This window comes from Aquila chrysaetos, chromosome 24 (genome assembly GCF_900496995.4).
Source record: "Aquila chrysaetos chrysaetos chromosome 24, bAquChr1.4, whole genome shotgun sequence".
NCBI lineage: Eukaryota > Metazoa > Chordata > Aves > Accipitriformes > Accipitridae > Aquila > Aquila chrysaetos.
In genome coordinates this window covers 648,154-675,710 of record NC_044027.1, presented here as the reverse complement: position 1 = coordinate 675,710, position 27,557 = coordinate 648,154, and the positions used below count along the sequence as shown (strand labels likewise).

Here is a 27,557-nt window from a genome sequence, read left to right as displayed (position 1 = left end):
CTCCGGCAGCCCCACACTGACTGGGCGGGCTGGGTTGGCCACCAGCTACCAGCCCAGCCACCGCAGCACCAAGGGCTGTGTGCAGCCACACGTGCACGGCTGCGTCGGGGAGCACGGTGCCCGTGCCTGGCCCACCCAAAGCCTGATGCGGTGGGCAGCCAGACCCTGGGAGAGCAGGGACGTCCTGCAGACGTGTCCCTTCCAGGCTGTGGCCAGGACCACGAGGTGGCTGTGTGTGAACAGCACGAACAGTGCCCAGAGCTCCCGTCACTGCCCAGGCACAGAGACCCCTCAGACCTCCTGGCCTCTCGGGAGCGGCCAAGCGCTTCCCACCGAATCATGGAGTGGACCCGCCAGGTGCCTGCGGTCCTGCTCCCCAGAGCCCTTGGCCGTCCTCGGTGGCTCGGCATGGAGCCACGGCCATGGCAGCGAGCCGCTGCCTCCAGCAGCGGGGTGCGGGGGTAGCCCGGGCCCCTCGGCGGGACGCAGATGGGATGGATGGGTTGCAGAGGGCACGCAGCAACAGGCTGCAAGTGCCCGGTGGTTCGGCTGCTCTAGGCTGTGACCAGGTGTTGGCAGCAGGGCTGGACGCTGGTGGTGCTCCGGTATGTGCCAGCAACCACCGGCACTGCAGAGACTGCTGCCGGGGGGTGAGGCACCGCAGGCCCGGCCGCCCTCACGCCGGCTGTGGGAGTGCAGCCGCTGGCAGGGCAGAGCTGGGCCGGGGGTCTCTCCAGGCAGTGCCCCTCCACCGGTGCACGCCGGCCCGGCAGCCCCTGAGCAGAGGCGCGTGGCCTCGGGAGCCGCCGACAGGCGCCCTGTGAGGAAAGGCCTCCCCTCTCGCGCAGGTTCTCCTCAGCACAAGCAGCGCGGTGAGCCGTTCGCTCACAACCCAGGCGAGCGGGGCCTGTGGAGAGAGGCCCAAGCACCCGGTGAAAACACTCGGCTCGCGGGGCCACGGCAAGCCTCCGCGGAGCCCTCCGTGAGCCCCACGCCCCCCCCCAGAGAAGGTCCTGCCCTGAGCGATGCTGACGGCACCGCCCCGAGCGCGGAGCTGACCGCACGGCGGGGCTGCGGGGTGCGGCGGGAGGCGAGGCGAGGCGAGGCGAGGCGAGGCGAGGCGAGGCGAGGCGAGGCGGCCCGCGGGAGAAGCGAGGCGGGAACCACCCGCACCGCCACCACCCGCCCGCCGATCTGAGGCGGGGACGGGGCGGGGCAAACACGAGTCCCACCCCCCCACCATGGGCGGCCCCGCCCCCGCGGAGCTCGGCCCCGCCCCTCGCCGCCTGCGAGCTGAGGTGGCGCGGCGGGGCGGGGCGGGGCGTGGCGCGGCGGCCGGGCCGGGCGGGCGGCGCGGGGCCGGGCCGGGCCGGGCCGGGCCGCGGGATGCGTGGAGCGGGGCCGGGGCCGGGCCGGGCGTGCGGGCCGCCCGCGGGGCGCTGCCGCGGACCCTGCTGGTGGTGCTGCTGGCGGTGGCGGCGGCGCTGTGGGCGCGGGCGGCCGCCGCCGAGCCCTGCGCCGCGCCCTGCTCCTGCCGCCGCGGCCTGCTGGACTGCAGCCGGCACCGCCTGCCCGGCGGGCCGGGCCCGCGGAGGATCCCGCCGCTGCCCGCCGGCACCACGGGCCTGTGAGTGAGCGCAGCGGGCGGGCGGCGGGGCGCGGCGTGGGCCGCGGGGCCTAGCGGGCGGCGGGCTGTGCGCTAGGCCGCGGCCTAACGGGCGGCGGCGAAGGGGTGGGTGTGCGGGGCCGGAGCCTGGGCTTAGCGGCGTCCCGGCGGGGGCGTGCGGGGCCCGGCGGCGGAGGGCTGTACGAGGCCGGGGCCTGCGGGAGGCCTCCGGCCGCCGCGGTGTGGCTCTGGGGCGGGCGCGGCCGGCCGCAGTGGCCGGCGGTGCCGGCGCTCGGTGTCCGTGGGCTGTTCTCACGGGCCCGGAGCGCCGTGGGCAGTGCTGCGGCGGCGGGGGAGGAAACAAGCGGCCGCCGGCTCCGGAGCCTGGCTCGCAGGCGCAGCGGCAGCGGCCGAGTCAAAACCGCAGGAGCGGAGGAGGGTCTGGCCCCGCTGCGCCAGCAAGCGCCCGAAGGAAGGCTCCGTGCTTCGGGGTCGCCGCGGCACAGCTTTCCTGCCTTTCGTATCCTGGTACGCGACGGTAACGTTTGAGAGGAGCGTGAAGCAGAAGCAGGTTGTGGTTATTAAGACTTTTGGCAACGCCAGTCAAGCCAGGACTTAACGTTTATTTCAGGTCAGGCTGTAGGACGCAGTCCCTTATGATTGTCCTTGGAAGTACTCCTTCTGGCTCCTGACTTCAGCCGGGTGCTGTGGCAGTTCCTACTGCTTCTGATTTCCTCTGCATCCCTTTGCTGCTTTGCGACTATGTGACTCCTTCCTTCTCCCTCAGGAAAACCATTCTGGACTCTCCTTGACATTTACTGCCATTGTTTTTCTGAAAAAAACGACAAAAGAACTAAGAGCCACCCTTCATCTCTGCTCCCAAGACTTTAATTAGACAATGTGCTAAATAGTGTTCACACACGGGGTCAGAGTGCGGTAGGCCTTTATCTTTCCTTGGCCATTACTGTTATAGTTACCATTGCGTTTGTCACCTTTGGCTACAGCGTACTCGGTCGGAAGAGGTGCTGAAGTATGAGGGATATCAAATCCCTCTTTTGTGCACAGGGGAGTTCTCAGGCCCTCTTGGAGTGATCGTCTTTCCCGGTTGATAGAAGTAACATTATTCCAGACCAAGAGAAAAAAAAGCCTCTTTGGAAGATAGTATAAACGTACAAACCACTGTTCAGTTAACTCCAGGCTTTCCTCTAGCAGGACTCAAGAGTCTGATCTGTATTAAAAACTGGGTATGTCTAAGGAAGCTTGTCACCTTCTTGCCCCTTTGTGGTTCTGTATTTCTTTTCTTTCCCTGCATGGTAAGCAACTGGAAATGTTTAAGAGAAAATGTGTATTTCAGCACAGAAATACCACTAACTTGTCTGTGAAACCGTTCAGGTTTAGAAAGGTACAAGGATATCTTAACATTAGCACTTGTTAGGGAGGGTGTCAGTGCCCGGAAAAGTGAGTTGGCAGTTCATCAGGTGGCTAATAAGCAAAACGATATCCATGCTGTTTGGAGACCAAGTTTTCAAGCTTCAACAAATACTTATATCTTTCTCCACGCTGATAGAGGGTGTGTTTAAAACTGCTTGGCACAAAACGCAATGGGAAGAAGTGGTGCTGGTGCTGTGCTATGTTATGCAATCTGACATGTGCTGCAAACAATAATTAAGTGTATCATAGAATGGTTTGGATTGGAAGGGACCTTAAAGATCAGCTCATTCCAACCGCCCGCCATGGTCAGGGACACCTTCCGCTAGACCAGGTTGCTCAAAGCCCCATCCAACCTGGCCTTGAATGCTGCCAGGGATGGGGCATCCACAACTTCTCCAGGCAACCTGTTCCAGTGCATCACCATCCTCACAGTGAAGAATTTCTTCCTTACATCTAATCTAAATCTACCGTTTTTCAGTTTAAAGCCGTTACCCCTTGTCCTATCGCTACACGCCCCTGTAAAAAGTCCCTCTCCAGCTTTCTTGTAGGCCCCTTTAGGTACTGGCAGGCTGCTGTAAGGTCTCCCTGGAGCCTTCTCTTCTCCAGGCTGAACAACCGTAACTCCCTCAGCCTTTCCTCACAGGAGAGGTGTTCCAGCCCTCAGATTGTCTTTGTGGCCCCCGCTCTGGACCTGCTCCAACAGGTCCTTGTCTTTCCTGTGCTGAGGACCCCAGAGCTGGGCGCAGTACTGCAGGTGGGGTCTCACCAGAGCGGAGTAGAGGGGGAGAACCCCTCCCTCGACCTGCTGGTCATGCTTCTTTGGATGCAGCCCAGGATACGGTTGGCTTTCTGGGCTGTGAGCGCACATCACCGGGTCATGTTGAGCTTCTCGTCAACCAACACCCCCAAGTCCTTCTCAGGGCTGCTCTCAATCCATTCCATGTATGTTCTCTGTTGTGGCTTTCAGGATTTTGGCACACAAAGTGTGTGTGTGTGTGTGTGTGTGTGTGACATTTTTTCTTCACTAGGACTACTCTAGCAGTTCTGAATCTAAATGAGCTATAATGCATACAAGCTGTTTAAAATTAATCAAAGCTTAATTTGTCTCGCATGAAAAAGTCCTTCATGTGCTTTTCCCTCTTAGTTCTGTGATATCATTTCACATAACTTTGAGGACTAAAAATTCTTGGTTTTCCTAACTCTTTCAAACTACTTGCAGGTGATGCTTCCAGTGTGTGGGGTTTTTGGTTTTGTTTGGGGTTTTTGTTTTTAATAAGGCCAGGAGAGTACCTTCAGAAGTTGTTTTCATGATGGAAGTATTCAGGCAACTGTAACTTCATTTTTCCTGCTGAATTACATATGTTTTGTGGATAACCTGGTGGGTGTTGAAAAGGGTAGGGAAGTCAAGGAGTTACTGAATATTTTTTTATATGTCTGCATCTTAACATTACATTCTTTGGAACAAGGGATGCAAGCCCTGTTTGTAGGGCAGTCATCTGTAGGCGGAAAGGGAAGCACAATGCTGGTGGTTGCTGCCTTCCAGTCCTGTACTAGTGCCTGACAGTGTGTTTATGTATCCTGGTAACTAGGGAGATGATGAATAAAAGTAGAATAGGTATCAGTTAATTAGTTCAGCAAGTTCCATTCACAACAGGTTTTTTGGGTGAGCTTATGTATTTTCAGCTCAAACGGCTGGCTGCGTTGCTGCATCAACACCTTTACCAGCACAGTGCCACAGGGAGGAAGTGGGTATGCTCAGTTGGGCTGAATTAAGATTGTTCTCCAGGACTAAGTATACAGTAATCAGTTTGGTGTGTGCATTCTATGTTATTTACTTGAGATGAATACCACTTAAGCTCAAAATGAATGTTTAGATGATTTTATATACAATACCAGATGAATCTCTAAAATACAAGTTTTGCATGTTTGCTCTGTATCTTGCATAACATGGGCCTCAGCAAAAATGCAAGTGTTTCTAAAATGACGGATTCTTCGGTTTTGGCTTTTTCAGAGCAAGGGAATTATATCTGGTTCTGCATGATAGCAGGAGTCTTAGCTGTGTGATTGAACTATAAACACAGAAAATGAGACAATATATTTCACTTTGTATTTAGTGATCAGTCAGTCTATTTCAAAAAGCATCAGTAACAGTAACTAGATATAAATAATGTCAGAACTGTTTTATGTGTGAACTATACCCAACTTCTTGAACGAGGACTTACTGTTAATGAAATCTTTGTTGTAGTCCAAGTCTGACTAATAATAGAAAAATACTTGCCTGGGCTTTCTAAATTAAAATCTTAATTTCTAACTTAGTTGTAAGACAGTAGGCTGGGGGTGGGGGATAGCTTAATGTTAGCAGATCCTCATCACCCAGGCCCTATGCCTGTCAGTGTTTAAGAGGCATTTGGACAATGCCTTTAATAATTTGCTGTAACTTTTGGTCAGCCCTGAAGTGGTCAGGCAGTTGGACTAGATGATCATTGTAGGTCCCTTCCAACTGAAATATTCTATTACATTATATTCTTCCTGAAAGCCTTAGAAAAATCAAGTTTCTGTTTTCTTTGCATATTAATCTGACTCCTGAGATCTTTGTCAGTGCCCGCTAACCATGCCTGACACACAGGTTGGTCTGGCTCAGCACCCATGGCATGGTTTTGCTCATCAGCGTATTATCTGGACACCCTGAGGAGTGTGTTACTGTCTTCTGTATCCATTGTCTCATCCTTCCTCCATGTTGCACTCAGGTCCTTTGGAAATAGTGTGGCTTAGTACTACTGGTCTGGTTAAACCCACTTCTACCAAGATTAGTCTCCTCAGCACTGGCTGGGTGCCTGCATGTTTGAAAGATCGAGGAAAGAGTCGTCTTCCTCTGGGATTTGGGATCAGCGCTGCCCCCGCCGCTGTGCGTGTCTGATGGCTCCCACAGGCCATGCCGGGCTCCTTCGGCATGCCCAGAGCCCCGGGGCTGAGCCGGGCTCCGGCTGCGGTGGGCAGGGTGGATCCAGACAGACCGAGAGGGTGTCCTGAGCGCTCAGCCTCTCCTGACATGGGAAGGCTGCTCTAGGAGCAGTTCATACTCAGTTGGTTTTATGTGTTATTGGCATTTAGGATGGGTTAATTACTGCGTATATTGAGGGAGCAGGCCTGCAGAGTAGCATTCAGCGGCTGCATGTGCATTGTTCTCTTTTCCAGATTCTCCTGATTTTTTTTTTTTTTAAATTGTAGGAACGAATAATTGTTTGCAAACCTGTTTGCTGTTGTATCTGTGTAATTTACGTCTTGATGTAATTAAAAGAATACATTAACAACCATCTGACTTGCCATGACACCCAGGATTTTAATAATTCATTGCTAGAACGGTATCTTTATTGCTGAGACTGAGTGGAAGTTAACAACAAATAGTCTGTCAAGTCCTTGCTCTCTCCCAGTAGATTCTGGTCTTACAGATCAAAAGTATATCTGGTGCCATGAGCACTGGGGTGAATAAAACCAGGTCCTGCTCAGGTTGTCTTCTGGTTAGCGGCAAGTCTCTGCATGGAGGGTTCTTGTGGCAGTGTTAACACCCACCGATGGATGCTTACTGGTACTTGGTGAGGGTTAAATTTGTACTGCAACCCCTTCTTCAGTCAGGGCATCGGTACAATTTCTTTTCTTTCCCTAGTCATGGTTTTTGGGCAGCTTCGTGTCTGTACAGGTTTGACCCTTGGGGTAGTTGAAGTCGACCACAGGCCCAAAGCTGTTGCAAGAGTAGACAAGCGTGTGGGTGCCCTGACTGCCCGAGCCTGGTTGTCAACAGAAATATTTTTAACTGTGATCAATTACACTTTACTATTCTTTTTAACAGATACATAGTAGTTTTGTTCTTAAAGGATAATTTTGTCTCCTGTGTCAGCAGAGCTGCAGCCTGCCTTATAATCTGAAAACTAGCTGTAGTAAATACATACTGTGCTACATCTGTAATCATTAAAGAGAATCAGTGATACAGGACCTTATCAGAGAAGCTCATCAGGAGGTGAACAGCTTTTGCTGAAAATAGCTCATTATACCTCTGTCCTTGACATCAGAATTGGAAATGGAGTGAGAAGTGTGATGCCTTGCTGACAGACAGGCACAACTAGCTAGCAGAGACAGACTTTTTGATTTAATAGGCAGTGTCCAGTTATATATGCACCTATCAGCAGTTTTCTGACTGTGGTGGGGATATCAGTCGTGTTTCATGAGCTTGGTGGCAGTGACAGGCCTGTTCCAACACACGACAGCATGAGCTTTGGGGATTCGTCTCTGTTCTGCACTTGTGCCAGAAAGGCATCAAAAAGATGGGTTGGTTTCACCCTTTGGACTGATGTCTGTCCGTCCTCACTGGTATGGCTAGAACCAGGTTTCCATCACAAACGTGATTTTTTTTTTTTTTTTGGTCATGCTTTGACTCATGTCACAAAATAGAGATAGTTCCTGCCCAAAGAGTTAGCTCTCAGAAGTGGACCTTTTTTTTTTCCCCCCCTTCCTGTAACACTTTATGCACCAAGTCCAAGGCAAAAATAAAATACTGCTTTAAAGTTAAAGCAATGGGAATAGCATCAACATCCAGTATGGGCTTTAAAACTAGATTTAACGACTCTCTTGCCCATTTAATACTCCAACTCCTGCATTTGTTTCCTATAAGCAAAACCAACTGGTACTAAAGCATGCCTTCTGTAAGCTTCCCAGCCTCATGTTTCTCTCCCCTCCAGCTTGTTTGGTAATTGTGTGTAGTGTGTATGTTGTTCCTTTAAAATAAGCCTGCCTTGACTAGTCAGCATCTTTGAAAAGCTGGGCAGGCGGACAAAATGGGGATCGTTGCTACAGGAAACAGTTCAATAACAGGCATTTTGTAAGAAAGATAGGCAAGTATTGTCTGTAAAGCTATGATTTAAAGGAAAAATGTTTTGGTCAGGTATGATCTTTCTTTCAAGAAGCCTTTTTAACAAGAAGTTATTTGATTCAAGTAGAGAAATAGAACTGTCTAGACTTTTATTGTGAGTGACCACTAGAAGAAGCTAGGAGGAATCTCTTCTTCCTTTGGTGAAGGAGGAATTTTATGTATCATAAATGTGATTTAAAACTTTTAGGTTGAATAAAGCACACATGTTTGCGGGTTGGCTTTTTTTTATTATTCCAGGAGTAGAATAACTTTTCTCTCTGTTCTCTAGGGATTTAAGTCATAATCATTTATTGTCATCCAACTGGAGCATTGATTTGTCTGTTCATACACTACAAGAAGTGTAAGTCGTTTTTTATGAGGATAAACTCTAAAGATATCTTACCTAATTCTAATTAGTGCATTTCATTGCATGTCTAGATATCTGGTCTGACTTGTAGAAATACTCAGTGCCGGTTAATTAAAAATGGATGCTCGATGTTGGCAACACATTTTATGTGTAAAACTGATGCTTTGTGAGCAGAAAACTTTTTCATTAAAGATTAGAAGACCAATATTTTTAAAAAGAAATGAGAAGTGTTTGTTTTGACTAAATCTGATTTTAAATTAAAGAGAAGTAATAGTATCCACAAAAATGGTAAAAAACTAGTATGCTTCGCTATTAAATTGTTCAAATGATTAGTATTTAAGCTTTTAGGGAATCTCTTTTGTCAACTACTAAGTATTATTAACATAAAATTGTTAAATGCGTTCTGTGATATGAGTTATTTCTGCTGCGTACAGAAGGGGGTTGCTTCTCTTTGAAGTGCCGGTAATCTTTTTTGGTTTTATTTTTAAGGAAAATGAATTACAATGAGCTAAGTGAAATTCCGTATTTTGGAGAAACAACGTCTAATATAACTCTTCTCTCATTGTAAGTAATAGCTTGTCTGCCTTTTTCTTGTTTAACAAATGGGAGAATTTTATTAGAGTTCTGCTATCAAGTTGTAGGAAAACATAGCTTCTTTTGTCTTGAAATACTACTCATCTGAAGTGCTTTAGGGAATATGTAAGCACTCTCTAAAGAAATACAAATTATTTAGACAATCAAGTCACCCTAAATTACCAATAAAATGCAGTCAACCAAGGCAGGCAGCTTTGAAGGGGAGGGATTCAGCCTAGGGGTGACAGTTCCCACAAGGAACAGCCCAGCTACAGGCCCCAGAATTTGAATCTATTCATATGTCAAGGTGGCAAATAGCTCTTGGATTTTCAGTACTGCTTTAGGAATCAACACTGTCCCGTTTAAGAGGCTTGTAATAATGTTGATACACAGAATCCTGTAACTGTTTCAGCTGTGCAACTTGAAGGATGGGATGTTTTGATAATTGTATTTGTTGCTGGTATTTTTCAGGGTACACAACACCATTCCAGAAATAAATGCTGAGCAACTCCAAGTTTACCTTTCATTGGAAAATCTAGATCTTAGTTCTAATCTTATCTCAGAAATTAAAGCTTCTTCTTTTCCACGGATGCAACTGAAGTACCTGTAAGTATGAGTGATCTGTTATATCTGGGATTCCTGGCTCTACAACAATAATGTTGAAGACCTCATCTACTCTAAGTTACTGTCTTAAAGTAGGCAGTCTTGCATGGCTTTGAACTGATAGCAGTGCCTTAACATAGCTACAAATGTGCTTGAAATAAAATACTTTTCATACCGATCTGTATTGCATTTTCTCAAATAGTATGGAAAACAGTAACTGCTGTTGTCAAAGTGCAGGTGCTTCACCCAGCAGGGACATGGAATGATTTCTGCCCATTTTGTGTAGATCACTGTTGACACTGTCTTAACCATGTCTAACTGAAACATGGGCATGCAGTAAAAATCAGCTCCTAGCACTGATTCCTTTGGGAAAAATGATTTAGTTTGTTATACCACCATTCAGATTTGTGATGTGACTTCACAGGGAACTTGAGTTCTAATAATAAGTGGTTGCTCTGAAGGGCTTGTGCAGTTGTGTTCATAAAATTCTCCATGTTCTGAAAGGCCTCTTTTCCTCTTTCTTTCCTAGGAATCTCAGTAACAACAGAATAACTACTCTAGAAGCAGGCTGTCTTGATAACTTATCTAGCTCACTAATGGTGGTAAAGCTGAACAGAAATAGGATTAGTGTGATTCCACCAAAGATCTTCAAATTGCCTCATGTGCAGTTTCTGTAAGTAGCAGTCTTGAAAGCTTAAAAACATGGTGTTTGCAGCTGTGTCGTTCATCTCAGTATGTGTTCTTGACTTTCACAAAGTGGTGCTTATTGAAAGATGTCTTAATATTTGAATGTCATCTTTATAAAAGGGAACTGAAAAGGAACCGGATTAAAATAGTGGAAAGCCTTACATTCCAAGGACTGGAGTCCTTAAAATCCTTGAAAATGCAGCGCAATGGGATTAGCAGACTAATGGATGGAGCATTCTTTGGCCTGGGTAATATAGAAGAATTGTGAGTATGCCTAGTCGTGGTATTTCTTTTAGGGACTCTAGCTGTGGAGGGTTGTGTCCTGTATGGCTTCCCTTACATCAAGGCTGTACTGAGATACTGATGAGCTTCACAGGAAATACAGATCCGTATTTCCCCATTATTTTGGTATCATGTCTGGTTATTTCAGAGGTGGAAAGATATTGGCTCTCTCCCCAACTTCTTCCCACTTGGTGATCAAGAATGCTTTGACTCTGTAGGTTGCTTTTTGGTGGTTTGCATTTGCACTCCTCATAACATGGGATGGTTCTTTGCTGTGTGACTGTTCGACAGAGATAGCGCAAGGATATGCCATGCAGTGTTAGCAAAAGATTTTTTTAAAAGTGTTCATTGAGAACAAAGATTACAGTTTTGCTTCTGCCACTGGATCTTTGCAGCTGTTGTTGAGTTACTCAGTTCTTCATATACTTTAGTTTGTTCTTTTGATTTCAGTGGAATGAATATAATCATGTATTTCAGGTTGCCTAAGGCTTAGTGTTAGTAAATAATTTTGAGATCCACAAGATGAAATTTTTGTAAATATATGTTTCATTGATTATCTATTTGGCAAATGTTTTTCCTTCTAATTCCTTAGAGAACTGGAACATAATAACTTAACAGAAGTAAACAAGGGCTGGCTGTATGGTCTGCGGACATTGCAACAACTCTATGTTAGCCAGAATGCCATTAACAGGATCAGTCCAGATGCATGGGAGTTCTGCCAAAGACTTTCTGAGCTGTAAGTCCTGGGCTGCTTTTCATTGGGGATTTTGTAATATTGCAATAACAGATTGGATAGCACATATGTAGGAAGAATGAATTACCAAAGGAAGTACTCAATTTCCTTGTTAGGCCCATGGTAATGCTGTGTATTTTACTTATATTTGTAAGTGTTCTGTTAAAGAAATTAATCAAAATGCAATAGTTAATTAAGTTCAATAGTATCTTCATAATTAATCCCCCTCTACTTGCCTTTAAAAGTGCATGTTCAATGTTTCTAGAGACTTGTCGTACAACCAGCTAACTCGCCTCAAGGAGTCTGCATTTGTGGGACTTGGTTTATTGGAGAAACTAAACCTGGGTGACAATCGCATTAGTCACATTGCTGATGGTGTGTTTAGAGGTCTGACAAATCTTCGAACCTTGTAAGTACAGAAAACTTCTAGCTGAAATCTCAGTTTAATGCAGTGAAGCTTTTGGAAATAAAGACAATGAATATTGCACCGTGCAAGCCTGAGATCAGTGTTTTGGCATTGTTGTGTGCTGTCCTGCCTGCAGGTATGGCGGGGCTGATAAACTTTTGGTCTGCTGAGATAACAGAATTCTGGCCCAGCTAAAACAAACTAACCACTTAATTTTAGTGGTGATAAGAAACAGTGGCTTGGTGACCTTGAGTGCCCAGTTGCATGTCATACCAGTTCTGAGAAGGTGTGGATAGTATAAATGCCAGTTGTGGAGTGAATGGTCAGCCTGGACCTCTCTTAATTCCAGAGGGTTTTGTTAGGGTTGGAACCTCAGAAGCCAAGTGGTGAACCCTTTTGGTTGCGGAAGGTACGGTTTAGCCCACCCTGCTTGTGTGCTGAAGTCATAGGCATAGCGTATAGGAGGGGTGTAGGATTACTTCTTGCTGTCAGAGGCACAGCTCTGCACTTGCCAGGACTTTTCATAGCAGCTGCAGCTATTGGGCATTTCTGACAAGAAAAGACACAATCCTGGCTCTTAATAAAAAAAAAAAAAAAAAAAAGTGTCCCAAGTAGATCTGAACAGTTGTAATCATCCTAAACAATGGTAGTTGAGAAAGGAGTGAAAGTTTATAACCCCTCTGTCAGTTCATTAAATAAATGCTTAAATAAGCAAACTTACCAGAGAGATTTATGTAAGCAGTCATATTCTGTTAACCTTAATGCAACCTTTTAATGAAATAATTAAAACTAATTTCTTAGATTTAGAGTAGCATGAAAAAGAACAAGAGCAGATTAATTAGTAGGTTTTCCTGGGCTCCTCAGGGGCGTCAACAGCTGAGAGGCTGGCCATTTGCTTCGGGGGTTGGAATGCACGGGACAGAGGGCGGTGGTGATTAACAAGGCTCCAAGCATTTGTGCCCAGCCAAGCATGAGGAGCCAACTCCTCAGCTCACACAATGAGGGGCTTTTCTTTTGGGTTGCTCACTCATTTTGCTAAGTGGTCTGAGTAGTGGAGTGTAAAAATACTTCAAACAACAGGAGATACCGTCTTGCTGTCAGATTAGTTCCATTGTTGTTTGTATACTGGTTGTTTCAATGCTAAGGCTGACGTAAATATTTCTCTGTATGTTCAGCTCCTGCCTCTATTCTGCAATGTAGCTTTAATTGACGAGAATAAACCATAAAACTGTATATTAACTACAAGGTAATAAGAGCAAAGTGGGATTAAAGGTGTATCTAAGAATAGCACTGAAGTTTTACATTTTACTGCATTATTTACTTCATAATACTGTGAGCAGTTTGGCATTGAGACCCCTCCAGCATTCACAATCTAAAATTCTGAAGCAGACCTGGAGGTAATTCTAGAAACAAGTTTCATAATCACAAGAATTAGCAATTTGGGAATAAATTTGGCATATTATTCATCTAGTCGTTCTTCTCATGGATGTGATCTAATGTCAAGTACCTTAGCTTGGATAATTTTCAAAGAGGAAAATACTTAATGTGAGCAAGCATCAAGGTCATATTTGTTAAGACCTTGTGATGCATGAATCATGAAATTCTTTTCTTTTTGTCCTAAACTTTAAAGTGTATATATATTAATTGTGGAAATGATTGCTGCGTGGTGTTAAGAACAAGACTTCCGTATTTCAAAGTAAGAAAAATAAGAAAATAATGTGTTACCACTGACAATGTCCTGGAGGTTGATCCCAGTTTCTTCCAGGATGTTTCTACGCAATTTACAGTCTTGCCCAAGGGAAAGTAGATACTTCATTTTTCTGCCATTAGCACAAGGAAAGAAGTGTGTATATGAGATGATGCATACAATTGCCTGTATGTGTAGCTAGCTTTCTGTGTCACTTGACTTGCTTGGAAGCTCCATCAAGCTGATGCATATAATATCTGGTAAAATGCTGTACAGACTATTTTTCGTTGGTCTGTTTTCCTTTAAACACACTCCTGTCTGCAGGGACTTCTGTGCACAATGGTATCAAAACAGATGAAAACTGTGGCTTTGACAGAAACTCTTCGCTCAGTCCATGCCTTTCAGGCTAAAAATGCAGCTGAATTTATTTCTCCTTCTCTCTAAAAAGCATTTAATCCTCTCTGAACCATATTGTTGGATTGCTTTTGCTGTTTAGACCGCTCTTCTATGTGAGGGGCCGAAGTGCTGTGCAGAGGTCAAACAGAAATCCCATTAGCTGGTAACAAGATTTGTGAGCAGAATATCAACTTCATTCTGAAAATCTACTACTTTGTGCCTGGCAGCTTTACACTGTAACCTGTGTGTAATCTCTTAATATGCTAATACTATTATAAGCCTGTTACTCAGGAAGATTAATCCTGCTAGTGTATTGGTTAATTCACTTACATGAACCAACTTGCTTCAGGAGCCTCTCCCAGCTGGTAAATAGTCCATCACATGACAAGTGCTAGTCAGACTGGGTCTTTCCTTAAATACCACATCAAGAAGTTGTACTGCAGAATTTGTTTGTGGTTCTGTCTGAGGCACTGATCTTGAACAATTCTATTTTCCCTTGCATCTCTGAAATGGGATATTCATCTTCTGACAAGCTTAGTTTTATAAAAGATTTTTGAGACCTTCCAGGTGATACTGTGCCAGAACACCATAGCTGGCCTGTACAACAGTAAGTTCTGTTCCCTAGCTCACCACTAGCAGTGGTCATGATGATGTTACAAGGCTTCTGTATAAGAAAGCTTTTCTCCTGCAGGGACTTGCGGAACAATGAAATCTCCTGGGCCATAGAAGATGCAAATGAAGCATTTGTGGGACTTGGCAGGCTGGATAAACTGTATGTATTACAAACCATTGAGATGGCAGTACTTCCCAGGCACGCAGAGTAGAGGGAGAGTGCAAAATATTGAGTAATAGTAAATCAGTGGCATGAGGCAGAAAGCCTTTCTAGTTGGCAGCTGTATTCAGTGTGTTTCCACTTGTGTGCTACAACCTGTTGATAGGGGTTTGGGTTCCATGTTCAGGAGCGTTGGATCTGTGTAGCACTGGATCACCTAGCAGCACCAATTTGAAGAAATTAAGAATAAGTATTTGACTGCATTTATTATTGAATAGCCCAGGCCTGCTGTGTGATGATTGTCATTTTTTGTGGTTCTTTAGTTTGGGTAAAAGTTATCGCTTACCAAAAAAAAAAAAAAAACCCCCCCCCAAAAAAAGGCAAACCAAAGTATTTTTGAGCAAATATGAAACACTATTGAATTAACAGCTTTTTGGTACTTAGACTGCACTTTTCATCCAGTGCCATGTGCTTTGTGGAAGGCTCCATCCTGTGGAGCTACAGACGTTGCTTATAACAAACAGCTTGGTATGAGTGTGCAGTCTCAGGAACTAATGTGATTGTGGCCGATTTAGGAAGTTATTGGTCCACTCCCAAGTTCTACTTATCACTGTTTCATTCTGCTGTCTTAAATTACCTTCTGACACATCTCTAACCCAGATCTCTAAGTTGAGAATGGAAAAGAAACCCTGTTCTTGGGAAAATTAGTTGAGCCTTTAAGCTCAAAAAATAGTATTGATCTTTTAGCGCAGCTAGAATTAGAAAATACTTAGTTAAACATCATGGGGAACTTCTTTTGGGTCTTATTTGTGATCATATTGACATTCAGACTGGTTTCTGGGTTTGGGGGGGCTTTGTCTTTCAGAATCTTGCAAGGAAACCAGATTAAGTCTATTACCAAAAAAGCATTCTCTGGTCTTGAAGGACTTGAACATCTGTAAGTACTTTACTTTGTAGAACTTCTGACTATTTGTCAACTTCAGTCTTGTATTCTCTGTCAAATTTTCAAAAATTTAACTGAAGGTAGCATATGAAATCATACTTACCCATTATTGTTCTCTTTGTTTAACTTACAGAGATTTAAGCAACAATGCGGTAATGTCCATCCAAGAAAATGCATTTGCTCAGGCTCACCTGAAGGAGCTGTAAGTTCATGACAATTATTTACAGATTCTTTACAAGTCCTACCTTGTAAAGAATCCTTCAGCCATTGTAGGATTGGCTGAAGTTGACTGAAGTGTGTCTGCTTTCATCATGAAATATTTAAAGCAATGCTGGTAAATTATTGACTCAAAGTTGGTAGCAGTATACTTAGATTTAAGGTTTGATAAAATCTGCACCTCTATTTGCTTAGTTGCAATTAGTAGAAAATTTTTTTTTTTTTTTTTTTTTCAGTGCTGAACCGTTCTGTTTTTCATATCTTATGGGTTTGCAGCAAGCTGAGCACATGCTGGCATGTAGACAGTGAACAAAAGAAATAATTCATCAGGAATCTTTCAGAGGGGTTAGCAAGACCTACATTTTGTCTTCCCATTTTTGAGGCTAGGGAAAGACTTTAAAATTCACAACTAGACAAGAATTTTTACTTGCTCAGCAGATGCTTAAGCTGCTAGAGCCTCTTGTGATCTTCAGACATTTAAAGTAGTATAATGAGAAGTGACCTTCACACCCAAGACTAATCCTACTGTAATGCAGTCACCTCTATGAGATAAAGTCTCTGAATATTGTGTAATCTGTTTTAAAACTGTTACTCAATTAGTTAATTTTGGCCAGATGGACTAAGTCTGCAAGATCTGCCAGTTTGAGGAGACACGTTTTATGTGTTAAAGACTTTCATTGCCTTCTCTAATGTATCTTAAAAGTGAGGAATTGTTGGTATGCATGGGTAAACAGCAGGATAGAATTGTGGCTTGTTTGCATGCCTCTCCTCTCTCACTACTGGATTTATCTAGTGGCAGATCACTTCTTGTTAAAATGCTGGACTTTCTCCAGTCAGTCATACTTGTACATAATATTTAGGAAGCTTTGAAATCAGATGGTGGGGGAAAAAGTAACCCATCATTGTTTCCTGTTTGCAGTTCTTCTGTGGAGCAGAGAAAACAATCTGCAGTAGATACCTGTATAAAACAAATCACTTTCATTCTTAAATATTTATTAGCTGGCATGAAAATGAGTATTGAGGCTTATACTAATTTCCTAATGGCAAGTATGTTTAGTTTGAGACGTAGAGCTGCTCTGCAGTGTTATGTTCCTTTTAATTGCTTTAAAGGGGGATGGGATAATTGTAAAGACAGGCTTAATATTTTTTTTAGAAGTTGAAAATCCAAGGTTATTTTCTTCAGAATTAAAAAGAAATGTAAGGTTATAATGCTGACATGGAGGGAAGGTTTTTCTGGATTGTTTATAGCCTATGTAACTAACATTTTATAATAAATACCCGTAGGCATAAAAGAATACTGGAAATCTTGAAATTACTGAACGTATGTGCTTTAAGTTGTTTTGCTGCATGAAATCACGTGTAGGAATGTGAAATACATAAACTTTAATCACACTTTTGTTTTGCCTTGTTTCTGCAGAATTTTGAACACTAGCAGCTTGCTTTGTGATTGCCAGTTGAAATGGCTGCCACAGTGGCTCACTGACAGCCATTTACAGCAGGCTGTAAATGTTAGCTGTGCTCATCCTGAATGGTTAGCAGGACAAAGCCTTCTCAGTGTGGACCCTGATGACTTTGTCTGTGGTTTGTATTTTTAATTACTTGTGTTACCATGTTTTTATATCAAAAGTCTGTGCAGGTGCCTTTCTGAAATCTGGCTGTAGCACTGCTGGAGGTACTTGGTCTTGGCCATGATGCATATGTGGGCCTGTGTACATCACGGGGTCTGCTTTAGGAGTTCGGGATTTAGTTCTGTTTCTCTTTGCTCTGTTTTGTTGTATTTGAGCACTGAAGCTAACCTGAGGGAGTAATTCTGTGAGACTGCATTGGCTTTCATTTAGGTTACTGTTAAAAACTGATTATGCTTCCATTCTCCCTGCTTATGAATGCCTTTAGCTTTGGAAGGGCTGTTTGACACTTCCTTATTGGTTCTTGTCCATACCACCAAGGCTAGAGTAGTTAATACTCTTGCACATTTTCTGATGCTCCATATCTGTAATGTTTATCTGGTCTCTGCCACCACAGTTTCAGACATAAGCCTGTTTATTTTTGTAACCAAACTGTGAGATGGAAAACTGAGGGACTCTTTGCCCAGAGTCATGTGTGAAGTCTGTGGCAGGCCTGGAAATAGTCTGGTGTTCCGTTTTCCGGGTGAGCAGTCTGATAAGTGTTACTTGTGTGTATGCAATTCTTTCATTCTTTTGGTGGTAAAGGCTACAATAATCATCATGTAGGCACAACCATCCACTTCTCCATTCTAATATTACCACCGTGGTGCCTGACACTGAACACTGTGTGTGCCTACAAAAATGTCTTTGCTGAAATAATAGGTATTGAAGTAACTCTCATCGAGTGGGATGAGACAGAGTGAACTGCCAGCTTGCTATGCTTTGTATTTGTAGAACTTAAAGGCTCTTCAAGATACCTAAACTATCTGAAAATAAGTCTCAGTCCTCTGTAAAATAGCCTAGCTCTTCAGCTGACCATGGCTTTTGTGTGTGGTCTAAATATAGCAAGTTCCAGACAGTTGTACAAAATGCAGGGCGCTCCTCAAGACATGCTTTTACACTGCTTGTTTTCATACGGCTATCTGTGGTTCTAATCCTCTTTCACAGCTTGATTTCCAACTGAAAACAGCTGAATATGTGCACCTCAAGCAGGACATCTGTTCCCAAAGCTTTCTTTCTGCTTACATTGTCTTTTGAGTGAGTTTTCTTGCAATATTTATTGCAAGTTGAAAAGGAAAGTAACTAATCTTGGTGCTTTTATTTTCAGATAATTTCCCTAAACCGCAGATAAGAGTGCATCCTGAGACCACCTTTGCTCTGCGAGGCATGAATGTGACTCTGACTTGCACTGCTGTGAGCAGCAGTGATTCACCCATGTCCACTGCCTGGCGTAAAGACAGTGAAGTATTGTATGATGCAGAGGTTGAGAATTTTGCCAGATATCAGCAGCGAAGTGGTGAGGTGGTCGAGTATACCACTGTCCTGCACCTTTTCAATGTGAATTTCACTGATGAAGGAAGGTATCAGTGCATTGTCACCAATCACTTTGGCTCTAATTATTCCAATAAAGCCAAGCTGACTGTCAATGGTAAGCAATAATGGTAACAAAGGAGGAACACTTTTAACCTAAAGCTTTACCTGAATAGCTACAAGTCTATTTTTCACTAGAGCTGGCCCAAAATAGTCTTGCAAGACTGTCTTACTGGTATTTAGAAGTATCAAATATCTTTTTATAAAGCAGGAGAGAAATGTTTGGGGTTTGTTTGGGTTTTTTTTGTGGGTGAAAAGCCTTCCTTTCACTTTTCAAAAGGGGCAGATATCTCCCATGCTTTCATTATAACACAATTAGTCGTTCACCTAGTTAAATGGAGGTAGAAGTCTCTTAAACTAAAAGCTCCCTCTGCTGTCTCTTCAGAACTAAGCACCTTTCCCATGTGTTTGTAAAGCTAGGGAAGATTCAACTAAAAATAACCGGTGGGACTGGAAACAAACTCTGAAAAATCAGTTATGAAGTCCTTTGTTTTTAGCCATAATGATTCTATTTATTTTGGCTTGAGGGAAGGGAGGTAAGAAGACAGTGTTCACATCAGTAAGTAGACCGCTGATCCCTGTTGTATCTGAGAGCGGAGGTGCCTGTGTTGCTCTTGCTTGCCCAGAACAGATAATGCAGACTTGGACTGATGAGATGGAAGTTCACCTTCCCTATTACCAGGGAAGAAAAAGCATGACAAAGGGCTTAAGAAGGCTAAACCTTTTCCCTGTCTTTTCCCCATGAGAAATATTGTCCTTCAGATCATCTTAAATGAACACTGTAGGTACTGTATTTAAATTTGGAGGATAGGCTCTTAGAAATGACCGCTGAAAACTTGTGCAGTTCTTAAGAAGAATCTGCCCCTCTCTTAGGGAGAACTACAGGCGTGTTTTGGATTTGTTTGTTTTCAGATATTCTGTGCTGTGGAGCTTTTGCTGCTTTTTCCCTGGTGCTGAAAATACTGAAACTGTGTCTCCTTTGATCCAGAGCTACCTTCTTTCCTGAAAACCCCCATGGATCTTACTATCCGCACTGGGGCAATGGCCCGGCTGGAGTGTGCTGCAGAGGGCCACCCTACTCCACAGATCTCCTGGCAGAAAGATGGTGGCACGGACTTCCCTGCTGCAAGAGAGAGAAGGATGCACGTCATGCCTGAGGATGATGTGTTCTTTATTGCAAATGTAAAAATAGAAGACATGGGAATCTATAGCTGTATGGCACAAAACACTGCAGGTGGTTTGTCAGCAAATGCCACGCTGACTGTGTTAGGTAAGTGGTGTGCTAATCTGTGCTTGCATATGGATCCCTTCACTTCTGCAGTGGTAGTGTAGCTTATCTGTAAGTAGCAAGCTTAAGTCCTAATGAGTGAAGTTATAGTACAAAGAGCAGCACTTGACATGATTTTTGAACAGTGAAGCTTTAGAAGCTAAGCTACCGTGCTGACCAGTGAAGTTAGTATTATCTTTGCAGGAGAGGACTGAGGGGCATATCTCAATCCAGCAGTGTAGACTAGATAGGCAATTTGTGTTGCCTTGCAACAAGTTTAGTCACACTTAACATGAACTATGCTGAGTAATAATGGAAGGATAGTTCCTTCTAGAGTGCAGTAATTTTTGAAGACACTGACTTGTAACTTTATGGTCATATGCAAGTATAGAATTGGAATACATAAAGCAGACTGTGGCTAGCATAATTTTGGGGATGTTTGCTGTACCTGCATTTGTTGCAGTGATCCATAGAAGAGCTGAACTCATAGGATTTCCTGAATCCTGCATTTCATTGCTCAAGTTTAGGTTCAGGTTGTAAGAACAGATTTTTAAATATCATGGATTACACACTGGTGTTGCACAATGAAGTTACCTTACAATTTATTTTTTTTTCCTCTACTGTCACAGAAACTCCTTCCTTCGTTAGGCCCCTGGAAGACAGAACGGTAACCCGAGGTGAAACTGCTGTCTTGCAGTGCATAGCTGGTGGCAGTCCTGCCCCTCGCCTCAACTGGACTAAAGACGATGGCCCTTTGACAGTCACAGAACGGCATTTTTTTGCTGCAGCAAATCAACTCCTTATCATTGTGGATGCTGGACTAGAGGATGCTGGGAAGTACACATGCATTATGTCCAACACTCTGGGCACCGAGCGTGGCCATATTTACCTAAATGTCCTGGCTTCTCCAAATTGTGATTCTTCCCAGAGTGGCATTGTCCATGAGGAGGATGGCTGGACAACAATAGGCATTGTGATTATTGTCGTGGTGTGCTGTGTTGTGGGAACATCCCTGGTATGGGTTATTGTGATCTACCACATGAGAAGGAAGAGTGAAGATTACAGCATCACTAACACAGGTAAGGTGCAAAAGCAACAGTCTTCAGCCTTGTTTTTAAACCAAAACACTTGTTAAGAGTGGTGAAATTTCTGGATTCATTACAGATGGATAAGATTGAAGAACTGAAGATTTCCTTCTAAAATTCCTTCAGGGATTTGCTCAAATTTCTTCATTTTAGAGTTGTTTTTTTTAAAAATATCAAAAGTGTGTTGATTTTATTCCTAACACACTAGATTTGTTCTACATTGAGGGAAAACAGTGAAATTTGGAAATAAATATTTGAATAAACTTACAAATGTTTTCAGGACCTGGAATAATGCATGTAAATTGCTGTTCTGGCCCTGTTAGTTTTGAAATAGCTATACGGATTTTTTAGTCACTGAGGTAGGAAAAAAAGATAACTATATGCGAGTTGAAATTCTGGATGACATTTTTGTTAATGTGGGTAATAGTGTTGGTACTACCTTGAAATCTTCACACTTAGCTGTTAATGTCATCGATATTAATTATGCCTTGCAGAGGAGATGAACCTACCTGCAGACATTCCCAGCTATCTGTCCTCCCAAGGAACTCTGTCAGAGCCTCAGGAAGGCTACAGTAACTCAGAGGCAGGAAGCCATCAGCAGCTTATGCCTCCAGCCGGTAGCTACGTGCATAAAGGCACAGATGGTAAGCAAAGCCATCACATGTATTACTTGTGTTTCAGCAGGATGCCAGTGCACAGTCTAGTCCTTGTAGCTGGCGGCAGTATTGCACAATGCAGCATAATACTGCATATTAACATCAAAGGTGACTTGTCCTAGAGTAGAATTCAGGGTAATCTGAAAATTTCCATTGATCATTCAGAGTTTGAGGCATCTCCTGTTTTTGTTCTAGTGTTTGTTTATATTGTGCTATCAAGGTTCTGCATTCCACGCGTATCATTTAATCTTTGGTCCAGCAATGTCTGGGCTCACATCTGCTATGAGTGCCTTTGCGTGTAGATGTCCTGACTGCTGTCCTTCAGGTGCCAGAGTAATACAGTTCCCTCCAGAGGCTCTTTGCTTCAGGCTTTGTGATCTGTTCAGCAAGGCAGGGAAGCCATTAGAGAATTCCTAGGTTAAATGTCAAGGTAGATTTTTATGCTGTTTCTCTCCTTTGGCATCTCAAGAGTCCAAGCAATAGAGGTGGAAATAAAATTCGCTTGGAAGATGACTTGCTGTACCTTTTGTCCTTGGCGTAAAATTACTGCCTCTGCGAGACATACAGTCCACTTGCTACAATTACAACTAAAGGGTCTACACTGTGTCCCTATCTTGTTTGGATGCCTTTTAAGATCTTTGTGTCACTGAGTCTACAGAGATGCTATTTTTTACCATCCAAATGCTGAGGAGCCATCCAGTCCTTATATAGGCTGTCTTTCAAAAGTGATCCTTCAGTGTAAGTTTTTCACATCTGTCCCGTGATCTGTTCCCTCTAGTCTGTAGTCCTACTACACTAGCATCTGTATCAGGAAGGAGTTGAGAAGCAGCTCGTCTCAATGACCACTTTACCATCTGCTCTCAGGTGTGTGGGCATGGAGGGTACAAGTCTGGTATAAGAGTGTAAGCCTATGTGGATAGGTATCCTAGTTTGATTCCAGGGCTGTTTCAGCTTGGTGCCCAAGCTGGTTGGACCTGCGTGGAACCCCTTTGCCCTTGAAACAGGAGAGCAAACATGAGATTGTTCTTGCTCATGTCCATGGTTTTCCCCTGGTCAGCCTCAGAAGGGCAGTGCTATTGAGAATTTGGATGGTGGGGACCTAGAGCATTTGTCATGTGACTTCTTCAGTAAACAGTCAAGCCGAGTATTCTGTTACCACGTTAATTGTATAAAGGCCCTTCAAACTGTACTGCTGTAATACATGATCATGCTAAGATGTGAAAGAGTCTATGGAAATCAAGCATCCTTATCCTCTTTGAGAGTATTTCATTTTTCCATCATGTTTATCAGGTGGTGCAGCGCCATTGGTGATCTGCTCAGACTGTTACGACAATGCTAACATCTACTCCAGGACACGAGAGTACTGTCCATATGCCTACATCACAGAAGAGGACCCCGTGGATCAAACTCTCCCCAATCTCATGGTGCAGATGCCTAAGGAAACATATACAGCACGCACCCAGCATGAAACCAGTACTCTTGATAATCTCTTAGCAGACAGAGACATGTCTGTCTTCCTTACCAACCATGACAAAATAAGTGAAAAGAAAATCTCCTCCCAGCAGATTAATGGTGAGTGTCCCCTTTTCCCTTCTGTTGCTTTGTATTCCCTGATAACACTGGCTTTCCTTGTGCTGCCTTTCACTATGGACACACAGCTAATTCTTCAAGTAACTTTAGTTTGTGGAGTAACTCATCTGTTTATTAACCACCTGTTCTCAGAACTAGCCCTCAGTTTGCATCCAGTACCCAAGAGTTGAAGAGGGTGATGTTAAAAAGATGGTCTGTCTTAATCTGCAGTTCATCTCTTAAAGCTTGTGGAATGTGATCCTTTGCATGTAGTTTAAGGACATCTATTAGCTAAGAGTTAAAGCTTCACATAAGAAATTCCAATAGCCCTGCAGTTGGAGGTAGCCTGAGTCTCAAAGAACTCCAGAAGATTATTTTTTTTTTTTTTTGTGTAGTTTGATTGTTTTTATGTTGAATTCCTTCCAGGTAGCCTTTTTAAAAATTCACACTGAAACTGTGTGTGTTGTTTCTGGTTACTGTAACAGATTGCTGAGAAGGGAGAGCATCCAGTAAAATATGCTCTCAAAAATAGAAAAAACCTCAGAAAGACTGTTATTGCTGAGTCACACAACTCAAAACACCTATCTAAAATTTGAGTGTGTTTATCATGAACTCACTCCTGTTCATCTTCTAATTTTTCTTCCTCAGAACCTTTTCAGCTTCCTTTATGGGGAGTAAACAAAGACCTAGCGCTCTCTCACTCACACTTTCTGCATCATCAGTCAGCCCGCGAGACCCCACGACCTCTTCGAAGCGAGGGCATTATTGACAGTGACCGGGAACAAGCTGCTTCACCCAGACCTTGCCACAGGTTACGTGAACATAACTTTGATTTTAATAGGACACGGAACATTCATGACTATAGTGAAACCACGTAAGACACTAAAATGAAGTCTTGAAAGCAAATCCGTATCAACTGACTTTTTGTATTTACTACCTCAGGACTAACCCCAAGGCCAAAGATGCTTGTGTACGTGTGTCTACAATTACAGGCTGACAAAACAGAGTCAGAGTCCCTAAGAGGAGGTGGCACATGCCCTTTTTCCTTGGATTTCTGTGTATTAGAAAATGGGAATGTGCAACAGAGAACACATGGAGGATTAGTGATATCTAGAAGAATAGCATTAAAACATGCATTTTCTGATGTTGGAAGCAGCCTTTGTGTTGGTGCATGCTGTGAAAATCTCTCAAGAATGCATAGCTATTTCACACCGCATTGTCTGCTTGAAAACAAATGTTCAGGGCCTCCTCATGGAATTCCCCAGTAACTGTAAGCATAAAACTCTTGGCCAGCTTTTTGTTCCTTAGACTGTTGGCAGGCATCTGTGACCAGTCTAACTTTGGGGCTTGTTTTCTCCTATGAATAATGGACTCTAGTTGTAAATAAATTTGCATTTATAAATATTTTGTATACACTAAGCATATAAATGTGTTGGCTGTAATGTAAATATATTTTTTATTATGCCAAAGTATGTATCATACTGTTAGTCTTGACAGCTGCATATCAAGCCATATGGGGTTTTTTTTGGTGGGACTGAAAGCTTGTTTCTGCGGGGATAGAGTTGTCTTTGTTTTGGAAAGAAGTGAATTTACTATAGGTATGTGGTGAAATTGCGCTGTTGATTAATTTCATTGTTACGTACAACTCTGTAGGCATTAAGCCTGGCTGACCTGACTGCAAGCTGATCTGTTTCATGACATTAGCAGAATTCCAAGTTTGACCCATTTAGGTGTTGAGAGGGTCCTTAAATCTTTATATTAGGCACCTGTCTTGTCCAGGAGAGCATAAAGCCCAACAGACCCTGCATTAACAAGCAGTGGTAACCTGTATTTGAGACTGTAGGATCCAACTTCCCAGAAGTTCTTGTAAATAGCAAACAAAAAGAACAGTACAGAAAATGTTTCCTTCTGGTCATCTGGTAAAATAGCTATAAGGTGGGAGTTTTGAGTGGTTTGTTTCAGAAGTTTATCTAAGCTTTTATCTTTAAAAAGAGCCTTGTCTATGTTGCACAGAGGTCTCCATGTATTTTTCCTAGCTGACAGTTAAGTGAACTTATAAAAAGAATGTGATGAAAAGCATTGGATAAATTGGGAGAGCATTTGATAAATGCTTAGTGAACTATACTGTGGACTTCCTGTTTCTTCTGCACAGGCAAGAGGCATATGTAGTTTGAAACACTTGTGTCCTTTTCTGTTGTAAAATATCAGGCAAAATTGTTGCCCTGTTGAACTCTCTAATAGTTCCCTAGACCTTGGCGTGGCCAAATTGTTTAAATATTTGACAGGTGAGAAATGAAACGATATGCAGGGAACCATTCAATACTGAAAATCAGTATTTGCTGAGACAGAGGAAGCACAAACTTCATTAGTTAGTGGGATGTGCCTGACAAAATTAGGAGGAAGAACATTATAAAGACTTTCTGAAAAGTTTGTTCTCCTGGGAAAATGCACCATTGTGTAGAAGGGGTTAAAGACTCATCAGTGATGGGTTTTCAGCAAATAGGTAGTGCTCAGCGCCAGAGTTCTTCAACATTATGCTGTATACTCATGCCTGAAGAGCAAGGGGCTTTCCTCCTAGTCATTGTTGCATTTTTTCCAAGCTGTAGAATATGTACTAAAATGAAAACAGCTGTGTGGTATATTTTTATAAAGACAGAAAAACCTTTTTGGACCAGCCCAAGAGAGGTATGTAAGACTTCCCATTGATCCATTCCTAGATAGAAGGGGGTGTGACTGAAGTATCAGATGCAGTCATGCAGAAACACAGCTGTAACTTTTGAGACTGTGGATTATTTGAGTAAATGAGTGAGGAAATGCTGGGAATAATGATTATTTTCCCACAGCTCTTTGGGCATGAATAATAGATCTATGCAAATGAGCAAATATTATCAAGGGCTCTTTACCATGCTCTCAAAGCAACTATGGTTGCTTTGGAAGCCAGCAGCTTTAGTAGGAAGAGGATCCAATTGTCCTTGATCTTTGGGTAAAGTAGAAAAAACACAGGTGTGAAACTCTTTTTGGGCTCTGACATCTGAAATGTTTTAATAACATACATGCTAAAAGAAGAATCTTAAGTTCATTCCTTTCTGTTTTTATTTCCTCCAGGCTTTTCCTTTCCAGACAGGATTTAAGACATAGTGCTTATTTTCAATCCAACGTTATCTGTGTTGCAGGAACCCAGTACTGTCTGTTTAAATCCAGATGAGAAAGGTCATGTCATGAAACTAGAGCAGCAGAAAAGTCTCATCCTTTTGGGCTGCTTGCTGCTTTCTCCAAATACTCACACAGGCTGCTGTGGCAGAGTGCCTCTTGGCACATGGAGACCCACAATTTCCCACTAGTGGGAAAATAGCACCCCTCCTGCTGCTCTGTCTCCCATCGCCATTTGGCAAATGCTTGTTACTTTCTTTCATCTCTTCTGTGGAGTTGAGCTAATACAGATCTGTCAGAGTACAGCTGTGGATGTCTAGACCTTAGGTGTACTTTGGGCACAACTCCATAGTGCAATTGAATTCCCTTTTAGGTATGTAAGATGTGCTTGGCCAGGACCAAGGCTTTAAAATTCATGCTGACTGCACCAGAACAAACCGAAGTGGTAGCTCTTGAAGCCGTTTAGGAGCTAAAGCTGCACTGATTTCTCTGAGATATTGGCCTATAAAAGCTGCCATTATGAATTAGGACATTTGCATCCTTCCATGAGCAATGGTATCTCTTTAAAGTCCATAAGCTGGTTGTAAATAGCTGAAGCTTGTAAGTAGGTGAACACCTTGCTGTGCTTAGCATTGTGGAAAAACTTCCTAGGTAGACTTGCAGAAAAAATCAGGTCTCTCTTCTTTCCCCTTTCCTCCAGGAGGTGCAGATAGGACAGAGTGGCCATTCTGCTTTCAGTAAACACAAATAGTTTCTTCAATCAATGCCAAAGTACTAACAGTACAGGAACTGGGGGTTCATAAGACAGTGTGAGCAAAACTGCTCTTGTTCCCTATTGCTATTTCCTAGTGTCTATTTATATTTTTCTCACATAAGAATGTATATTTTGTATAGCATGTGTAATATATGTTTGTCTATTGTAATATACCTTCATTCAATAAAATGCTATATACATTGAGCATTCAGTGTAACTTTGTTAATTTGCAGATTAAATAATTCATTTTTGTTCTATGATATTTAATTTTTGTAGGGAAAAAAATACAGTAAACTTTGCTATCTGGACATGTTCCTGGGCAGCTGGCTTCAGGTGTCCCTGCTTGAGCAGAGGATTGGATGAGGTGACCTCCAGAGGTCCCTCCCAACCTCAGCCATTCTCTGATACTGTGATTCTTATTTCAGTTTTCCAGTAG

At 43.3% G+C, this 27,557-nt stretch overlaps 1 protein-coding gene across 2 annotated transcripts; it reads left to right on the top strand.

Moving 5' to 3' along the window:
- The first annotated feature begins 1,449 nt into the window (after positions 1 to 1,449).
- Positions 1,450 to 27,325, top strand: LRIG2 (leucine rich repeats and immunoglobulin like domains 2). Of its 2 annotated transcripts, none has more exons than XM_029999866.2 (18): positions 1,450 to 1,627; positions 8,230 to 8,301; positions 8,797 to 8,871; positions 9,352 to 9,486; positions 10,013 to 10,156; positions 10,291 to 10,434; positions 11,045 to 11,188; positions 11,451 to 11,594; positions 14,366 to 14,446; positions 15,312 to 15,383; positions 15,523 to 15,591; positions 17,023 to 17,186; positions 18,378 to 18,698; positions 19,629 to 19,910; positions 20,537 to 20,986; positions 21,487 to 21,636; positions 22,939 to 23,220; positions 23,866 to 27,325. In XM_029999866.2, exons 3-18 carry the CDS (start codon positions 8,801 to 8,803, stop codon positions 24,093 to 24,095), a joined length of 2,883 nt encoding a protein of 960 aa, XP_029855726.1. In that variant the 5' UTR covers positions 1,450 to 1,627; positions 8,230 to 8,301; positions 8,797 to 8,800; the 3' UTR covers positions 24,096 to 27,325. The 2 variants fall into 2 exon arrangements, with proteins under 2 accessions (XP_029855726.1, XP_040975711.1); XM_041119777.1 differs by lacking the exon at positions 1,450 to 1,627 and adding an exon at positions 2,524 to 2,542.
- Positions 27,326 to 27,557: the final 232 nt, after the last annotated feature.